Raw genomic sequence first — 20129 nt, forward strand, 5'->3', positions numbered from 1 at the left:
GGCCCTCATCAGCTGTCAAACTGAGCAAACTCCACCTGCCACTGTAGGACATGCAGTGCATCTAAATGTTACAGAAGAAATCTACCAAGTGAAAATTTGAGTCAGTGTCTTAAAAAAGAATTTCAGGATATTGATTTAACTTCAATTAAACTGAACTGGAAATTTTAAATAACACTTGGAATTTGTATTAGCCTACATAATGTTTGTGTATGAACGTCTCCACCTCATTAAGAAGTGATGTGTAGCTACAGTCTCATGTTATGTTACACATATTACTGCATAACAATCTCTTCTTTGTGTTTGGGAATCCAGCTTCAAATTTGCATCCTGATAAAAGAATTTCTGAAGGATTTCCTTCTGCACATGAACAACAGATAGATTTTTTTCTGGCATTTTTAAGATTTCTGGGGAGATTTCTGATCAGAATGAATTGACTTTAATCATGGTTGGATTATGAGACAGTGGGCCTCTGGGCACAGACACACCTCTCTTACATCTCTTGCAAGACACAGACTTCATACTTCTTTTTTTTTATTATGTTGTGTCTCTTTGTAGTGGATTTGTGTCTTGTTGAGGTCATTTTGAGTCTCTTTGCAGTTGTTTTGTGTCTCAATGAAGTATTTATGTGTCTCTTTGCAGTCGTTATGTGTCTCTTTGTGGTTGTTTTGAGTCTTTATCTGGTTGGTATGTGTCACTTTGAGTGACATTTTGTAGATGAAGGTCAAGGGGGCCGCCAGTCACTAATCCATCCATGACTTTTGTCCCTTCGTAGCATGCTTTGAGCTCAATTACAAGGTGCATTTATTTGTATTTGTGTGTTTCGCAGTCCACTGGCTGTAAACTGGATTCTGTTAGTTTGTGCTGGAGTATATCCATAAACAGCTAGCTGAGGAATGACCTGAGAATGCAGCCTCCCTGAACTTGTATTAGGGGAAGTGTTTCTGCACATGCCTATGTTGTCCTCCAAGATAGCTGCAGGATTGTTTGGCATGTGCATATTGCTCTCTCACAATTCACGGCAACAGCATTGTGAGCCTACCTTCATAACATTAAAAAGGGATAGCAGTGGAGGAGGATTGGTGCGGGCTCATCCTTTATCTGATCCCACTAAAGAGTGAAAAGACATTGAGGAATTTTCCCATATTGAAATGTGTGATTAATAGTAAGTAAAGAATGAATTTGCCACCTCATCTGGTCTTTTTTGAGCATGAATACTGTCCTCTGGACATGATTTTAATCCACCCCTGATCCAGCCCAGGCTTAACAAGGGAAACAACGTTAACCACATTTTATCTTATGGCTCATTTTACTATGCTATGTAAACAAAGAGCTGAAGTTGTACACGAGTCTGTAAGTCTTGGATATGAAAATAAAGTATTTGTAATCGGACTCTTTGACGTGACGTTGGAGGATATGATTGGTGGGCGGCACTGGTATATATCCGTCAGCCTTCAATCCCACCTTCTCGCCAGTGGAATTTCATCTCAGCTCCTGCACCTTCAGGGCACACGAGAACACAAAATAAGTAAGTACTCCACTGTTTTCTCCTGAATATTACTGTATTGCCTTTACATAGGACCTTCACCTGTACTATACATGGCGGAGTGGTACTTGTTGGGGAGACAGTTTGTTGGTGAACCTTGGACGTTACAGTGTGTTCTGGCCTGACTCCGTGTCGTTTCTCCTCTGCTCAGCTGTATGCCTACGTGGACTTAGCGAGCTAGTAGAACCGACTGTAAGCTAACATGAGCTCGCTGGCTAATGCTACACTTCAACTTGTACTTTTTACGACCGTGTTAGCGTTGTCTAATGTATATAAAACGATCCAACCCCCGTGTATGAATATGACAGAGTTATTATACGGCTTACATGTTCAATCCGCTGTTAGCTTAATACCATTAGCTGGCTAAGGCACAGCTTGAAGTTGTGTGTAGGGCTGTTTGAGAGAGCCAAGCTACATGTAGCCGAGGAGCTACGTGTCACAGTCGCACAGTCAAAGTTTTTAGCAAGTTTGCTAGCTAGCGCTAGCTTAGGGTTTGGAGCTAGTAATCCACGCCACAGTGATTTTGTTACTGAAGATGGCACTTTTACGAAGATGTTCTCATATTTGCTGAACATCCGACGTTATATTGGCATCCCTGGGAGTTCAGTTCACGTTAGTTAATCTCGATTTCAGTACATTTTACCGGTCACTCGACGTTAGCCAACATGACGGCAGCTAGCACACACTGTAATGTGTCGTTGGCAACTGTCAGCCACCTCGTTAACTTGATATTGTGTTAGCTAGCACCCACACTAACCAGCTACTTAAACCCTTAATCTGGGATTTGTGTATAACATTATATAGGCGCTAAAGTGGCCATGCTGCAGCTAACGTTAATGCAAATGTAACTAGCAGCAGGACGAGCACGTCAGCGTTAACTTGAGCAGCACATTTAGTGACCTCGTCGGTTAGATAATATGCCGATGTGTTTTGCTACGTTGGTTGACCGCTTTGTGTGATTGGGCTTTAATGAGTTTATGGAGCTCCTGACTAATGTAGTTATTAGTCCCCAGTTCATACGTAAAATGCGTCCTTGACATGGCAACGTTAGTTAAGACAAAAAAAACTGGCATCATTGTGTTGTAATTCACACGTGTCATTTTAAGCCATGGAGTTACTGTCTCTATTTACTGACTGCTGCTGGTGTAGACATGGCCAGTAACAATATTTGTTGTTTTACTGGTGTTAACGGGAACAGGCCGTGTTTTGTTGCCTGTGCTAACACTACTAGGCCACACAAAATATCGTTACTAATACTACGAGTTGGTTAGTTATCGTTATATCTTCATTATGCTTACGTTATAAGTACTACGTGTGCTCAAATGGGTCTCTTTCCCCTTGACATACATGTGCAGACCTTAGTGAGAGCACAGTTGGTTTCGGCAGTGGCAAACTAGTAGAATAAATGCAGATGTTTTAATGACTTTAGCACAAATTGTCATGCCATGTCAAAACTACACAGCCGTTATTGATCAAACCCTTTCAATTAGAAACATATATTGTGGTTCTTACACAAGAGAGTAATGGCCTATTTACCTGGTTCACCCACAGCAGCTTCATTAATTGCCAGGTCTGTCCTTCTGTCTGATGGGACAGTGTCCAATTATAGAATCCAGATGCTTGTCAAGGAGAGTGATACTTAACTGGAGTTTAGTAATGCCCATCTTGGCCTCAACTTTATCTGAATGCTCTTTCATTTCTGGATGGTTTCAGTTGTCTATGGTGGCAGTATTTTGGAAGTATTTTTTTTCCTGCTGGTGTTACTAGAAGCCCTACTTTAAAAATATATACAAGTTACTTTAACACTCTGAGTGATGCTGACTTTTTATTTCCTGCCTGATGTTTCCATTTAATGAGTTTTAGCTGTGTAACTAATAATAACTGTAGAAAGAAAATCTGCCATTATGTCATTAACCATTTTTAGTATTTTTAGTTAATGGGACATGATGCACACATAAGCAATAATTCAAATTGATCACACAGATTTTTGAGAATACAATAATCTTTTCTACCCTGTAGTAGCCAGTCTGTGCATAGTTTTTGGAGAGACTCTTGAAATAATTATTTCTTTATCTGTCTTTTGAAACTAAGATGCCATCCTGGGTATTGTAATGCAGCTGATCCCTTTTTTCTTTGTGGTCTTTAGGCAAAAGCTGGCAGGCTGACGGGAAATTGCATCTTTACAGGACGGATTATCTGGTAACTGACCAATTAGCTGGTAAGTTGTTAAAACTATTCGCATTGTAAATTGCTGTCACTAATATCATCTTCAGCTATCCGCAGCGCACCGTTTTGTTTACCCTAAATGGGATTCCACCCACCCCAACCGCAGCTTGAAGATTGGCCCCGTAGTAAAGAAGTATAATTAGGATTGTGGAGTAGAAAGCTTCAGCACTTTGGCCGTACAGCGTTTTCTCACTGACATTTAGCACCAGTTTATCCTTCATACATGGAAACTCAGAGTAGTCCGCCATGCCTTGTACTTCACTTGTTAGCAGATGAAGTTTAGCCCACAGGGGATGCTGGATCTCCAAAAGCAAGCTGAGAAACGTAGCCATGATGTGAAAAAGACTCAACTTATTTAATCCCACAATCCGTTAGTATCTATCGAGCATTGTAATTCATGAAAGAAATCGCTGTTTTAACTTGACGTAAGATGGATATTCTGGACTCTTGGTATTCAACATCCCATCCACTTTTTTAGGGTATTTATTCAATTTAAAGCCGGCCGCAAAGGACATTGTTTTATGTTCAGTCTCTTAATACACCTGGCCTGTTCTGGAACAGCCACCATTCACTATTAAGTGTGTTGCAAACCTATTTTTTATTATTTTTTTGGCTGATATTGACACATTGAGTTAGAATATGCACCTAATAAGCAAATACCTGTTGAGTAATTTGCAATAAGCAAATATGTAACCGAGTCTGTTTAGCATTGGAGGGGCTTCGTTTACCCCTGTGTGGATGACTTCGACATGCTATGCACTTTCTCTAGCCACAAAAATGCCAACAAGGCGGGGACGGCCTACCTCCAAAATCCAATTAGTTGTTTGCATGCTCGCGCAATAATGAAATCCATACTAAGTGTTTGATTTAATGTTTAAATGAAGGATATTCGCACACTTGACTTGGCAACAGGGTTTGCAAGCAGTAAGGAGTGCTGGGCAGAGAGCAGCCTTAAGTTTATGAAGCCTGACAAGGAAGAGGCCACTGAAAGGGTGGTCTGAAAAGTGTAGGGGGGGAAACTGCCTGCTAAACCGACGACTGCCATGTTAAGGCTCCAAGTCAATTTCCTTTAATTGCCTGGTCTATGGAAAGAAAACTCTTTTAATATCAACAAGTTATCTGTGACATCTGGGAGTCTCTCCGTGCTTTCAGATGAATTTCAGGCGTGCTTGGGGGCAAAAATCCACCGTAAAACAATTCACATTCCTCTGCTCTTGGTTGGCCGGGGTTTAACTTCCTTTGCTAGCCAGAAAAACAGAGCAGTGACTCCCGATGATGTATTCAGTTTCATTATTGACAGTGAAGTGGTGTCATGCTGTAATCGGAGCACTTGTTTGTTTGTTTCCAACTTTGCAGAGCAAAAATAATTGTTAATGGAACTCTATCAACACGGCCAGCTTTGTATAAGTCAGAAATCTGTAGGTCTCTTTTGAAAAAGGAAATATGTCATAGATGAGATGTTATGCTTTGTGCTTGCTTTCTTTCCTGGAAAGAGTTCTGTTCAAAGACCCTAGACAGGACATCGGAGTTTCCTGTTGGCGGATTTTTGCTTTAATCCTATCCAACATGGACATGCACTAGGGTCAGTGGGGGAAAAAATCCTCTTAACCCTGGAGCCAACTCACTAGGTTACACTTCTTAGAATAGCACTGGACAAAGACAGTCACAACAGAAGACAAACTGGTTTCTTGCAGAGAGACAAGTAGATGTGGCCCTGCCCACACCAGTGTTTATTTTTGTCTTTTCTTTTGTGGTGCTAAAGCATTATCTATTTACTCACCAATCAGTCTCGGCATACTTTAACACAGGACTAACATGCTAATGTGACAAGAAGAAGTGTGGTTATTCTGTGAGAGACACGTTTTCTTTTGACAAAGGTAGATCAGATGATGGTGAAAATCCCAAAGTCCGCCTCTGATAAGCTTGTATAACATGCTTAACCTGTGCATGTGACACTTTTTTTTTTTCTGTTATCTAGTTTTTATGACAAATGAGTGTTTGCCAAACTCAATTTGTGAATTAAATAAGGAGCCGATCATACTTCTATGTCGCTGTTATTTCTGTTGTGCGAAACCTGTACAAAGCGATTACGTGTTAATGTGTCCCAGATGTGCAAGAACACGACACAAATAAGAGCAGTGACGAGTGTCAATCGATCTCTTAGATGTGAAGCAAGTTGCTGTGTAGGTTAGACTGACGCCAAACATTCATAACTGTGTGAATTTCTATTTTACATTTATGTAACAAGATGGAGGAAAAACGACATACTGTACGTTCTCAAAGTCTTGTTCAAGCTCCTGAAAACATGGTTGCTCTTGGTTGCATGGTTTCCTCTTGAGCATTTCTCTTTGATTGTTTAAAAACAGTCCTTGGGTATTTAACACAAGTTTATTAATCAAACTTTGCTAATCTGCCCCATCACTCATAGTGAGAAGCTGATTTAGAAAATAAGTGTCTTAATACGATGCGCTTCCTGTTGCCAAACCCTTTAATAACAATAATGCTTCCTGTCCTTCCAGTGGCACACTCGGACTCAGTGTAAACGTGGGATTTTGACCATGAGCTCAGTCGCTGTACTAACGCAGGAAAGCTTCAATGAGCACCGCAGTGGGCTTCGGCCAGAGCAGATTGGTGGTGAGTGTTTGGAGTTTTAAGGTTGCGCTTGATTTTATAAAATGCAAACTAAGAGCTGTAAATGGATTCATGAGTGTGGTTGTTTTTTTTTTGTCTGTGTTCAGCTGCTGGGGCAGGACCCAGTGCTAAAGAGGAAGAGGATGCGCTTCCTACCTACAAGGACGCCTTCCCGCCTCTGCCCGAGAAGGCGGCCTCACCTGAGGGGACCCAGGAAACTACCAACGCCTGGACATCCAAGATCCGACCTCTCAAGTCTTCTGTTATCACCCAGGTAGAACGCTTTTCAAAGTTACCAACACATGAACTGAAATTACCTGGAACGTACCAGCACAGGTGTTTTTAGTTAATCTGGCTGATTAGACCTCTCCTCAGGTTGAAGGTGGGCAGAAGGGTTTCAGGAATTATGAGCTCACCAAAATCCAGATTCATCCACAAGGAAGGGGGTAAAAAGTTGTAAGTTGAGCTGCCTAACAGGGTGAGTTAGCACAGTCTGTATACGCCCCTCATACAAAACTACAAGCCATCTTTAGTGAATACCTATTGTGAAAACTGATCAATTTTCCTACTTTTTGGCCAAATACGCCTTTTCCACTGCAGACGTTTTGGCTTGAAATAGCAGGAAAAACACAGGTGCAATAATATTAACTCCAGCTATAAGCAGTATGCCGTGACGGTGAGCCCGCCCACACAACACCAGGGCCCTCGAACGGAATGAGATGTAGTGTTGGTTAATGTTATAAATCACTGCCATGCCAAAATATCTGCTGTAAAAAGGCCTCTTGACTAAATATTAGGATAAAATAATGTTTAGCATTCAGTACGCTGACATGTGCCTCTAGCATACTCCAGTGGTTCCTAGTCCGGACAATCAAAGGTCTACATTCATTTCTATGATATCTCGGTTTCACCTTTTTAATTCTTGGATACTTTTTCAGGCCACCAAAACTAAATAAAAGAAATCACTGTTTGATTGAACTTTCAGTAAAGTGAGGCAGACCGAACATTTGACCAATTTACTAGCTTTACCGAGCTAAAACACGATTGGGAAAGACGAGCAGACTCTCTGCTATTAGCAGTTTAATAGTGTCATTTTAAAAATCAAAAAGATTTGGTTAGGCTTGTCTTTCCTATTCAAGATCAAAGGCAGTGAGAAATACCTAGAAATGTCCCACTGGGACATTGAGAGAACTTGAATAAGAAGATGTTAGGACAGTGAGTTAGTTTATAGAACCCATTCGCTCATGCTTGTACCCTACAATGTGTGTGTATGTTGCATGCATGTGCAAGGGGTGGCTGTAGTCCACAGTTTCAAACTCTTTTTGTTTTCGGTGCCAATGGGTCCCGATTTATTTTGAGTCCTATCAAAGCAATTTATTCTGATGTAACAATTGTTCATCACATCTAATTGACGTTTTTCTTTTTCCACAACCAGGTTTTCCATGTGCCGCTAGAGGAGCGCAAGTACAAGGACCTCAACCAGTTTGGGGAAGGTGACCAAGCGAAGGTCTGCGTGGACATCATGCACAGGACCGGAGCCCACCTGGAACTCTCCTTGGCAAAAGATCAGGGTCTCTCCATCATGGTTTCTGGAAAGGTGGATGCCGTGATGAAGGCCCGCAAGGAGATTGTGTCCCGACTGCAGACTCAGGTCAGGAGATCCGTCTCTTGTCTGTGATAACTGTACGCAGTATTAATGGTAGAGTACAATGGCGCCAACTGTCTGTTTTAACCCCGACAGGCCTCAGCCACTGTCGCCATCCCCAAGGAGCACCATCGCTTTGTCATCGGCAAAAACGGGGAGAAGCTTCAGGAGCTGGAGCTCAAGACTGCCACCAAAATCCAAATTCCACGACCCGACGACATCAGTAACCAGATCAAGATCTCTGGTACCAAGGAGGGCCTGGAGAAGGCCAAGCATGAGATCCTGTTGATCTCTGCTGAGCAGGTAACGTGTCTCCTTAGACGGTCAACTTGCTCCGTTAACATACGTCCCTCATATCGCAGTTTTAGGATCTATTGTCTTTTTTTTTTCTTTCTTTTTTTCCTCTTGCTCTTTTAGGACAAGCGTGCTGTGGAGAGAGTGAACATTGACAAGGTGTACCACCCGTTCATCACCGGCCCCTTCAACAAGCTGGTGGGAGAGATGATGCAGGAGACCGGTGCCCGTGTCAATGTCCCCCCTCCGAGTGTGAACAAGACGGAGATTGTCATCACTGGGGAAAAGGAGCAGGTGGCTCTTGCTGTGACAATGATCAAGAAGGTTTATGAAGAAAAGGTAACGTTGAAATCCAAACGATTGCGAGGAAAGCGAGCGTTGGCACAGATCACACCAATTCCCTGCTCGACTAACCTTTTTTTTTTTTTTTTTTTTTTTTCCCCCTCCATCGTAGAAGAAGAGCACCACCACTATTGCGGTGGAGGTGAAGAAGTCTCAGCACAAGTATGTGATTGGCCCCAAGGGAAACACCCTGCAGGAGATCCTGGAGAAAACTGGCGTCTCTGTCGAGATCCCACCGTCTGACAGCAGCTCCGAAACTGTCATCCTTCGCGGGGAGCCGGACCGTCTGGGTCAGGCCCTCACTGAAGTTTACGCCAAGGTGTGGAACTTTAGAAAATACGACCCTTTGACGTGGTTTATTGTTTATGTAAAAAGTAACTTAAAGTGCATGTTTCCCTTCGCAGGCGAACAGCTACAATGTTTCCTCGGTCACAGCTCCTTCTTGGCTTCATCGGTTCATTATTGGCAAGAAAGGGCAGAACTTGGCCAAGATTACCCAACAAATGCCCAAGGTCTGTTGAATTGTGATGTGATTTGATTTGATTTTTACGCCAACATTTTTAAATACACTTTTCTTTCTAATTTGTGACTTATTTTTTTCATGAATTTTGCATCCAGGTGCACATCGAGTTCACTGAGGGAGAAGATAAGATCACCCTGGAGGGTCCCACCAAAGACGTGCAGATGGTGCAGGGCCAGATTGAAATCATAGTTACAGATTTGGTGAGTATCTGGTTAACTATCGAACTGTATCAAGACACAAAGCCTGATTGACAATCAAAAGGCTTCTTTTAATGTCACGGTCATGTGCTACAAAGTAGGTTGTGTAAAAGGAGGACCGGCATTGTGTAGCGTAACGCACCTTTGACAACACTTGCAAGCTACAGTTGATATATTCCAGTGATTTTCATGTTTTTCTCTACTTTCACCGTTAAAAGGTGAATCGTATGGACTTCACCGAGATCAGTGTGGATCCCAAATTCCACAGACACCTGATCGGAAAAGGAGGCGTTAACAGTAAGTACTGCGTTGTTGTCAAAGCGCTGGTGTATTAAATTGCAACAGTGCAACTTGGGGTTGTCGATATATCGAACATACTCTACGTATTGTAGCCTGGAGATGGCGAAAGAAGTGAAGCGCCAAAGCGAGTTTATACGAGTTGAGGTCGGATACAGTGATTGGAAATGCCAGCCTCCATTGGAAAAAGATGGGCACACGACAGCTGCCATGTTTTTATTTTTTTGCACCACGTATTTATACTTGGTGTTACAGTAAGACCGTCTAAGATCTGTCTTCAAAATAAAAGCCACCCTCTGGTGAATGTGTTCAGCAATTTCGCATTCATTCAATAAGTCAGTCATGCCAGTAATCAGGAAATATAAATGAATGCATATTAAATTAAATATAAAATGAGTTATGATTTATTTATTTTTAACTCCCTTCTTACTGTATTTAAAAAAAAATACAAATACATTAGTTATTGTGCTAATGGCCAAACATAATAATAATAATAATAATAATAATAATAATAAAGAATACTTTGTTGTTCAGATTAGTTTGCTGTGATCATGATGCGCATCATCATTTTGCAAAGTGCAACAAAAACTTGATCGGCATCCTTCTCAAGCCATATATATTTATTGATTTTATTTATAGTCAACCGCATCAAAGAGCTGCACAAGGTGACTGTCCGCATCCCCCCCGACAACGAGAAGAGCACCGTGATCCGTATTGAGGGGGATCCCCAGGGTGTGCAGGAGGCCAAGAAGGAGCTGTTGGAGCTTACGACACGCATGGTGAGTACAACATTCACAGGCAAGATGCTGCAAATTGGATCCTGATGTGCCGTCGCTAAATACACCATCATACTCTCTCTCTCACACTCTGTCACTCTCTATCGCAGGAGAATGAGCGTACAAAGGACCTGATCATTGAACAGCGTTTTCATAGAGCCATCATTGGCCAAAAAGGGGAGAAGATCAAAGAAGTGCGGGACAAATTCCCAGAGGTGAGTTGGTAACGTTGGTGGTGGTGGTTTGTCTGTACTGAACCCGTTAAATGTACCGTAATAACTCCATGACCACATTTCTTCCAGGTCATCATCAATTTCCCCGACCCAGCACAGAAAAGTGACATTGTTCAACTTAGGGGCCCACGGAATGAGGTTGAAAAATGCGCAAAGTTCATGCAGAAGATAGTGGCTGAAATGGTATGTCTTTTCTCCTACATGGGTTATCTGCCATAGACGGGTATTTTAAAAGGTTGGTTTGTTTTGGCATCCATGAACGTTAACTCTCAGGGATTCCTTTTGTCAGGTGGAGAACGGCTTTTGTCTCTCAGTCCCCATCTTCAAGCAGTTTCACAGAAACATAATTGGAAAAGGAGGATCAAACATCAAGAAGGTGCTGTATATTTAAAAGAGAATTCATGTAGGTCAACGAGGTCTTCGGGGTGTCCAACGTTTGACTTGAACGATACGTTTCCTTTCGCTTTCTAGATTCGGGAGGAAACCAGCACAAAAATTGACCTGCCTGCTGAGAACAGCAACTCCGAGATGATCGTCATCACAGGCAAAAAGGCAAACTGCGAGGTCGCACGAACTCGCATCCTGGCCATTCAGAAGGAGCTGGTAAGCACGGGCGTGCACGTATATCGGTCGCTCCAAAGCTTTGGTAGACTGGTCTGAATCGACGTCGTATTAGTGTCATCACGATGACTTCGATATGATACCCTGCATGAATATCTGGATACAGATACTGAAACGATACCACAGCGAAACCTAAAACATGAGGAAAAGTAATGGAATAAAAGCTGCAGAAATCAGTAAGACACCACAGTGACTGTCGAGAGCGCTGTGTTGTGTCGACGTGGTGTTTGTGAACCAGACTGCTTTCCCTTTAGCATCCGTTTCACATTCCAGAGAAACGGGGTAAAATAATATTTAAACGAATACTCTTCGGTGGATTATGTGTTTGTCGGATTACAGGAGATGCTTGGACAGATTCAGAGAAGATGGTGAATCTCATTTTATCGGTACATTCGGTCGTATTTAGAGCTACATCGTTTATTTTTTTGTTTCTTTTCAACTTCATTAGTTGACTTCAAAGTGACAACCGCCCGCTGCGCAGGAACGCAATCCAGTCCTCTAGCAGAACTCTGCACACACACTTCCCCCGCTGTCTCAACGCAGCTCCTAGGAAATAGCCTACCGCGCTTATTGGAACACTGTCATTCCGGTACCAATTAAATGGAACGTCGTACAGTTTTTAACGGCAGGGGATTGCAATATTTTCTGTACACCTATCAACACTGGTCCAAATACCTAATTACCGTCTCTCTGTGCTCAGGCGAACATCACCGAGATGGAGGTGTGCATTCCCTCCAAGCTTCACAACTCCCTGATCGGGTCGAAGGGCCGCTTTGTGCGCTCCATCATGGAGGAGTGTGGCGGCGTGCACATCCACTTCCCCACTGAGGGCTCAGGGATCGATAAGGTCACCATCCGAGGCCCTGCGGAGGAGGTGGAGAAGGCCAAGCAGCAACTGCTCGTCTTGGCAGAGGAGAAGGTTTGTAGATATGTGACAAGCTGAACTTCGGTTGACCTCGCTAAACTGTCAGGCAGAGGTCGCAGAGGGAGGGCCTCTGTGCCTCATTGATCATACATTACCACCTGCTGAGAGCTTCTGTCAGTGTCCTTTCCACTGTCGGAATCAAAACGAGCTGGTGCATTGCTTGTAGTCGAGATGAAGGTTTGCTTGTCTGCTGCACTTCTCTCCCTCAAGATTAAATCACGTTAAGCCCATTCAAACTTAAAATCAGCGACAGCATGACAGTTTTCCATCCGTTCTAACTTTGAAGTTCATAAAAGCATATTTTGTGCCGACCTTTTTTGTAGTTGGAGTTGACTTGTGATCGATTTCTTGTTCTAGAAATAATTGAGTTCATATTTTTACCTCAGCAAACGAAGAGTCACACTGCGGAGCTGCGTGCCAAGCCGGAATACCACAAGTTCCTCATTGGGAAAGGTGGCGGAAACATCCGCAAGGTTCGCGACAGCACCGGGGCCAGGATCATTTTCCCCACCGCGGACGACCAAGACCAGGAGCTCATTACCGTGGTTGGCACTGAAGAAGCCGTACGGGACGCTCAGAAGGAGCTGGAGGAACTCATCAGGAGTCTGGTGAGGCTCCAAATGAGTTTTGAACATGGCAGGACAGCGGCAGATTTAGGCTTTAGTTCTCTCACGACGCCTGTTGTTGTTTGTTTGTTTGTTTGTTTGTTTGTTTGTTTTTTTTTTTTTTTTTTTAAACAATGTATTCACTCTTTGGTTTCAGGACAATGTCGTCGAGGACAATATGACCGTTGATCCAAAGCACCACCGCTACTTTGTGGCTCGCCGCGGCCAAGTCCTCAGGGACCTTGCCGATGAGTATGGTGGCGTGATGGTGAGCTTCCCTCGCACGGGCACTCAGAGCGAAAAGGTCACCCTGAAAGGAGCCAAAGAATGTGTGGAAGCAGCCAAAAAGCGCATGCTGGAGATCGTTGAGGACTTGGTTAGTAAATGCAGTCTAGACGGCCTTTATTTTGTGTGGGGTTTCTTTCTCTTCTGTTTGAAATGTAATCACACCCCCCCCCCCCCCCCCAATTTGAACGTGGTCTTTTCCAGGACGCTCAAGTGACCATTGAGTGTGTGATCACTCAGAAGTTCCACCGTTCTATCATGGGTCCCAAAGGCTCACGGATCCAGCAGATCACTAGAGATCACAATGTGCAGATCAAGTTCCCAGAGCGCGAGGACCCGCAAGGTAAACGCGCGATCCGCATGAAGACTTTGAGATGGAGTCCCTAAATTACATAATGTTCTCATCAAACTTTGTCCTATTTTATTTTATTTTATAGCAGCACCTCCTGCGGAGGCCCCAATTCAGGAGAACGGCGAGGCCAACGGCGAAGTGAAGGAGCCCGTTGATCCAAACGCGCCCAAAAAGTGTGACGTGATCGTGATTTCTGGCCGCAAAGAGCGGTGCGAGGCTGCCGTGGAAGCACTGAAGGTCTGCTTTCAAAACTGAGCTCATTATTTTTTATTATAATTATTATTTCTCCAAATAGTTCCTCTAACTGTCTCCTTTCCTTAGGCCTTGGTTCCTGTCACTATTGAGGTGGAAGTGCCTTTTGAGCTTCATCGCTACATCATCGGACAGAAAGGAAGTGGAATTCGAAAGATGATGGATGAATTTGAGGTGTGTGTTACAGACTTTGAGTTTGAAGCTAAATTAATAAAATAAAACACACAAAAATCCCATTGTGCATCCCGGTGTCAACTGCGAGTAACTTTGCTTTCTTCCTCCAGGTTAATATTCAAGTGCCTGCTCCTGAGCAGCAGTCTGATAAGATCGCCATCAGCGGCCTGGCCAATCACCTCGACCGCGCCAAAGAGGGCCTCTTGGATCGCGTCAGAGAGCTGCAGGCCGATCAGGAGGATCGGGTTAGTATTGTGTGGATGTATTCACAGTGAGGGATTTTAAGCCTTTTTTTTTTTTTTTATAGCCGGTGTTTTCAGAATTTGTAGAGATGGAACAATAAACTATATTGGATACTTATTATAATGTAATTCATTCACATCAGGCACAGTCCTGCTGATATCGGAGCTAACAGCTAATGGAGATTATTATGATGCGTTCAAGGTCTATGTTTAGTGAAAATGATTATTAAAGTAGATTAATACTATCATAATGTGTTCAATGTAATCTTGTAAAATGTAGTTTAAGGCGAGAAACTTGAATAAATCCAGTTGTGTTCACAGCAGTACATAGAAGATCTTCAAGAGGGAATTATGACCTGTTTAACTTCATAACATTAGCAGCTTGTAATACACCATTAAAACTGCTAATGCCCCCCAAAACATGTTTTCATCAAAGCAAATATTAAAATAGAAATAGTCGTACATTTCTAATCATTATCATGGAGTCCAATTCATTTTTTGTGTTTTATTCAAATAACCAGCACAGTACAGACAATAACAAAGTAAACAGATACGATTTAGAACTGTTGACAGTTGACAGTGATTTTGGGACCATTGAAATCAGTCTTCGGGACAGTGATTTAAAAATACAAAAGGTTGCCAGGTCAGAAATTTAGGAAATCTGAACGAGCAAATAAAATTCCTATTTTTTTATTTATTTATTTTTTGGTGCAGCTCTACTGGTGTTTACTGAGGGGAGTCACTTCTGCTGAACCTTTCTGGTGGAAGTGTCCTTCAGTGGAGATCATTCACATACATGGAGCACTTAAGTTATCTTTGAGATTACCTCAAAGGCCAACTGAGTCAGGAAAGAAATATTAATAATGAACCTTCTTTCGCATTGTTGGTTGCCCACCAGTTCCAGCTGAAGTAGAAATGAGTCGTGTGTGTCAAACTCGTGGAGTTCTCTAACCTAGAGTATCGTTTCCACCAACCTCTCCACAGGCACTCAGGAGCTTCAAGCTGACCATCACTGTGGACCCCAAATATCACCCTAAAATCATCGGCCGCAAGGGCACCATCATCACCACCATCCGCACTGAGCACGACGTTAACATCCAATTCCCAGAGAAGAACGATGAAAACCAGGTAACTGGTTCATTTTTAATCAAAAAAAGACTGGAGGTAAAGGGTGAACGTACTCCATCAGCACAGCAGGTGGTGCTAAAGGACCGGTTCATGAGAATAATAGTTAATCACAACTACGGTAGTTACTATCATAGAATTTATGCTGGCAGAGTAAGTCATGTTGAATTTGCTGCCGTTTTCCTCCACAGGATCAGATTACTATTACAGGGTATGAGCACAAAGCCATAGCAGCACGAGATGCCATCCAGGCTTTAGTGGATGAGCTCGAGGAGATGATCTCGGAGGACATCACCCTGGACAGCAGGGTCCATGCCCGCATTATCGGAGCCCGCGGCAAGGGCATCCGCAAGATCATGGACGAGTTTAAGGTGAGGCTGCTGAGAGAGGAAACGTGCTCATCGGTGTATTACCACATGAAATCCAAAAGCCTGACTGTAGCACGCCTGATGCTGTGGTGTTGTTTTTTCAAGCTTTCACTGTGTTCACCACTAATAACTTATAAGCCTATTTTCTTTTCTTTTTTGAGGGGGGGGGGGGATGCAAAATCTTACAGATTATTTCTCCACATGGCAATTCAAAGGGAGCTTTTATTAGATTGTAACATACAAAAAAATGAACCTTTTTTAAAGTATAAAGTCGGAACAGTCATTTTTCAGTACCAACCGTTCACAACTAGAACTACACCTGCATGCAGCTAAGACGCACATAACCAAGCCCTGCAAATTAGCTGCTGACATCATCAAATAACATTATAAACTTCTGCCCAGCTCAGACTGCTGGACACAATTCCCATCATCTCCATTCCTCTGGAGAGAAGTTGACCTAATTAAAGGGACGGTTCACCCAAATCCCATTTGATCTAATCCCATCTGTGCTCACACCCGCAGATGATGGATGACCTATAGATGATGATGGTGTCATGGCTCTACCTTTTAGCCTGAGCCAGGCCTCAGTTCTGGTTTGAGGTAGATGGATTGGGGCTCTTGTAATCCCTACGCCTAACAGCTAAACATGAACGAGCTTGGCAACGACCCAGCTCTGTGTGACGATGGTCCCCTAGGTGGGGGATACCTGAGAGAGCAACTTGGATATATTTTTCTAGAATATAAAAATCCCAGTCGGCGCTACTCTGTCCTGGGCTGCCTCTTGGCCCGCCGCTGGGTCTTATCCTTGAGCCACCCCCTTTGTGTGTTTTATTTCTTTTCATGTTGCGTCCCTTTTTTGTTGCGTTTTATCACTTCAGAGTAGCCAGTCTTTGACTGGGCTCGGCATGTCCATCTCTTTCAGGTTGATCTCAGGTTTCCACAGAGTGGAGCTGCAGACCCGAACCTTGTGACGGTCACAGGCCGCCCCGAGCTTGTGGATGAAGCCATCGACCACCTTCTGAACCTGGAAGAGGAATTTGTAAGCGTTTTTTGCATGCATGATAACTATTTTTATCTTTATTTTATTTTTACAGCAGATGGTATAAGATATGCCTGTAATGTTTGCCGTTTCCCTTTTTATCACTGATGCATTTTGCTGTGCTGCTTTTGCCAGATGGCAGATGCTGCGGAGAACGAGTCAAAGATGACTTACATGAGGCCTCACGGGGGAAGCGCTGCCGCCATGGATGAACAACGTGGCCCGTCCAAAGGCTTTGTGGTGAGGGAGGCTCCCTGGACCACTGGCAATGAGAAGGCGAGCATTGTAAGTGTTTTTTTGTTTTTTTTATTGCTTGACACTGTTTGAAATTAGAATCGATCTCACCTTCCTCCCTTAACCCTGGTGTGTTTGGTTTTTTACTTTCAGGCCCCTGACATGAGCAGCTCAGAAGATTTCCCCAGCTTTGGAGCCCCAGTGGCAGCCAAGAGCTCTCCCTGGGGACCCAAGCGCTTCTAAGCCATGCTGCTACAGATGGGCCTGAACTAAACCGGACACAATCTTCCCTTCTATCGCCCCACCCCACCCCGCCCCCCTATTGACCCGGACTGACCGCTGACCCTACGAGTCTTCAGTTCTGAGAATGTCATCCTTCTCCGTGTACTTATCCCGCCCTGCCCTCGCAGATTCATCAGTCTAAAAGTGCTTTCAGATCCTGTAGTTGACTTGTGAGCTTTTGTATCTGCATTTAATAATGCTCTCTTAATGCTTAAAAAAAAGAAAAGAAAAGAAAAAAAAAAGGTTAAGTCTATACAGTCTGTACGAGACTGACGTGGTTTGAACTGTTATACCAAATTCAGCGGTGGACAGACATGAGTTTTATTTTGTTTTAGTTTTTTTTGAGCTGCTCTTCTCTTAGTTGCCTTTGCAGGTTTGGGTGAAGGATGAATTACAGCTGGTGACGTGTTCCGACATGATGACTGACCGAAGAGGGGCCAGCTGTTTCAGTAAACCCCTCCTCACCACCCCAACCCCCCCACCCCCCCTGCTTTACTCATGTAGCCGAGTGAGAGTTTTCAGTCGTTAGCTCTCAAGCACACTGCAGTGGTCGTCCTCGTTGTCGCATCTTTCCATTTGCTTGTTAACTGTGCTTCTGTGAGTAGTGGCCTTACGAATTGGCAAACTTTACAGGGAGGGGGGGCGTGGGGGGGGTCAGCCGTCGTCGTCGCTGCAGAACGGCATCCATTCAAACTGCCAGATGCTTGGAGATCATGCCCCGAACTAAACTTCTTACAACACTATGGCCTAGCGCTCCAACGTATCAAACCTCACACTAACTGTTGAATGAAACTTTTTTTTTTTTCCTTTTTTTTTTTTTTTTTTTTTGACATTCAAAAGTAAATCGCTATACAAAAATCTAAATATGTTTGTGAGCTAAAACAGCAGACCATCTCGTGCCAACTATGTGTCTAGTGGTGTCCCGTGTTCCTCATCTCTGTAGTGGGTCAGTGTCCAGTCCCTTTGTCTTCCAGTTGCTATGCAGATTATTCTGTTCTATATAGCAATGGCCCTTTTTTTTTTTTTTTTTTCTTTTTTTTTTATCAGCCTTACAGTTGGAAAGATACAAACCAGGTAGAGGTGATGTCTAGGTGCATTTTTAATGGCCAATGGGGAAAGGTATGTTCGCTCATGTGAAAGCTCTTGGAGATCCCCCCCCCCCCACACCCCCTCATTTATCCTAATGAGTTTAATTTGGGCTGAGTGCAGATTTAGCTTGCTAGCTGCTAATTGAGCACCTTGCATCAGCCTACCTTGGTTTTTATCCTTCTAGCATTGAATGAAAGTTTATGCAAATACCATTGAAGTGAACGGTTACGGATGACACTGGAAAAGAAATTGTCCAAAAAGTCAATAAAAATTGAAAATCTCTGACGCTTCCCTTTTATTTATTTTGTAAAGAGCAATGTTCATTTAATCGTGGAATATATCCACATACAATGAATACAAATCAATCTGGCACGTTGCAAAGCCGATGCAACTGGCAGTGATACTGTTGTCATGGATAATAAGTGGATCTCAGTGTTTGAAGGCTTGCATGACTTCTATTTGGCCTGAGGATAGTGCTAGAGGAGAGGCCATTATTATAATCCAGTCCTAAAATGTATTGCTCCTGGAGTCATTCCAAAGCAGATCTGGAGAATTAAAACAAATGGCCAATATCAATTTAAAAGTGGCCATGTACTGTATAGAAAGTAGTTCTCTGTAGAACTCCAGGTTGCAAAAGATAGAAATTAAGCTCTACAGCCAGAACTTAAGCTGCAGAAAGTTTACATCATTCAAAGCTGAAAAAGAAAGGAGTGACAGATGGAGAGAGAGAGACCTCAACCATCCAGGAACGGGTCACAGCTCCAGACTGAACTTGCCAATCTCAAAGAAGAGCAGAAGGACGAGACCAGGGAGCAGGAGGAGAAGGAAAAGTCTCCCTCTATGATTTACCCGATGAGCTGCCGGACGAGATCACAGACTCTGAGGAACAGTTTGAGAAGAACAAACAAAAGAAACCTTCAGCATGGAAAAGAATTCAGACACCACATACGTTCGAGGAAGACTAAGAAGAAAGGAGAAGCTGGAGGACGAATCATAATCTACCCGAGACATTCAAAATCTATTTTTAAAAAAAAAAGTCAAAGCTTTACAAAATACAAATGTCTGCCAGTGTTGTATTTTAGTTGACTTGGAGATGAAACAATCCTCTTGATTTGGGTCGACACTGGACTTGTTTTTAAAGAAGCTGCTAATAAACCTTTGAATCGGATGCAAAATACTGAAGACTGACGCAATGCATTCTGGACTGCTTGTGTCCATTTGTTTTAATGACCGTTTTAAGAGCAAATAGATAATATCCAAAAGTTCTGGATTTGAATACAAACTGGTTCATTCTGGTTCCTTTGTCAACAAGTTATAACCCTTGAGGTTTTCATGAAATAAATTGCCTTGTGTCAACGGTTCAGGCTGCTGGTGGTGGTGTAATGGTGTGGGGGATATTTTCTTGGCACACTTTGGGCCCCTTAGTACCAATCGAGCATTGTTTAAACGCCGCGGCCCACCTGAGTATTGTTGCTGCCCATGTCCATCCCTTTATGACCAGTGTAACCGTCTTCTGATGGCTACTTCCAGCAGGATGATGCAGCATGTCACAAAGCTCAAATCATCTCAAACTGGTTTCTTGGACATGACAATGAGTTCACTGTACTCCAATGGCCTCCACAGTCACTACATCTCAATCCAATAGAGCACCTTTGGGATGTGGTGGAACGGGAGATTAGCATCATGGATGTGCAGCCAACACATCTGCAGCTTCTGCGTGATGCCATCGTGTCAATATGGACCAAAATCTGGGAGGAATGTTTCCAACACCTTGTTGAATCTATGCTATGAAGAATTAAGGCAGTTCTGAAGGCAAAAGGGGGTCCAAC

At 43.2% G+C, this 20129-nt stretch overlaps 1 protein-coding gene across 2 annotated transcripts; it reads left to right on the forward strand.

The window, feature by feature from the left end:
• Positions 1 to 1429: 1429 nt before the first annotated feature.
• hdlbpa (high density lipoprotein binding protein a) lies at positions 1430 to 18583 on the forward strand. 2 transcript variants are annotated; one of them, XM_031872997.1, is made up of 28 exons: positions 1430 to 1525; positions 3690 to 3761; positions 6289 to 6403; positions 6508 to 6674; positions 7836 to 8051; positions 8142 to 8348; positions 8463 to 8678; positions 8794 to 9000; positions 9086 to 9193; positions 9300 to 9404; positions 9620 to 9698; positions 10338 to 10477; positions 10585 to 10689; positions 10777 to 10890; positions 10997 to 11083; positions 11179 to 11310; positions 12029 to 12247; positions 12640 to 12861; positions 13016 to 13234; positions 13348 to 13486; positions 13581 to 13732; positions 13817 to 13921; positions 14032 to 14166; positions 15148 to 15291; positions 15480 to 15659; positions 16579 to 16695; positions 16831 to 16980; positions 17083 to 18583. In XM_031872997.1, exons 3-28 carry the CDS (start codon positions 6328 to 6330, stop codon positions 17170 to 17172), a joined length of 3831 nt encoding a protein of 1276 aa, XP_031728857.1. In that variant the 5' UTR covers positions 1430 to 1525; positions 3690 to 3761; positions 6289 to 6327; the 3' UTR covers positions 17173 to 18583. The 2 variants fall into 2 exon arrangements, with proteins under 2 accessions (XP_031728857.1, XP_031728858.1); XM_031872998.1 differs by having other exon boundaries at positions 13584 to 13732.
• Positions 18584 to 20129: the final 1546 nt, after the last annotated feature.

Source organism: Anarrhichthys ocellatus, unplaced genomic scaffold (genome assembly GCF_004355925.1).
Source record: "Anarrhichthys ocellatus isolate YVR2014 unplaced genomic scaffold, GSC_Weel_1.0 scaffold67, whole genome shotgun sequence".
Lineage (NCBI taxonomy): Eukaryota > Metazoa > Chordata > Actinopteri > Perciformes > Anarhichadidae > Anarrhichthys > Anarrhichthys ocellatus.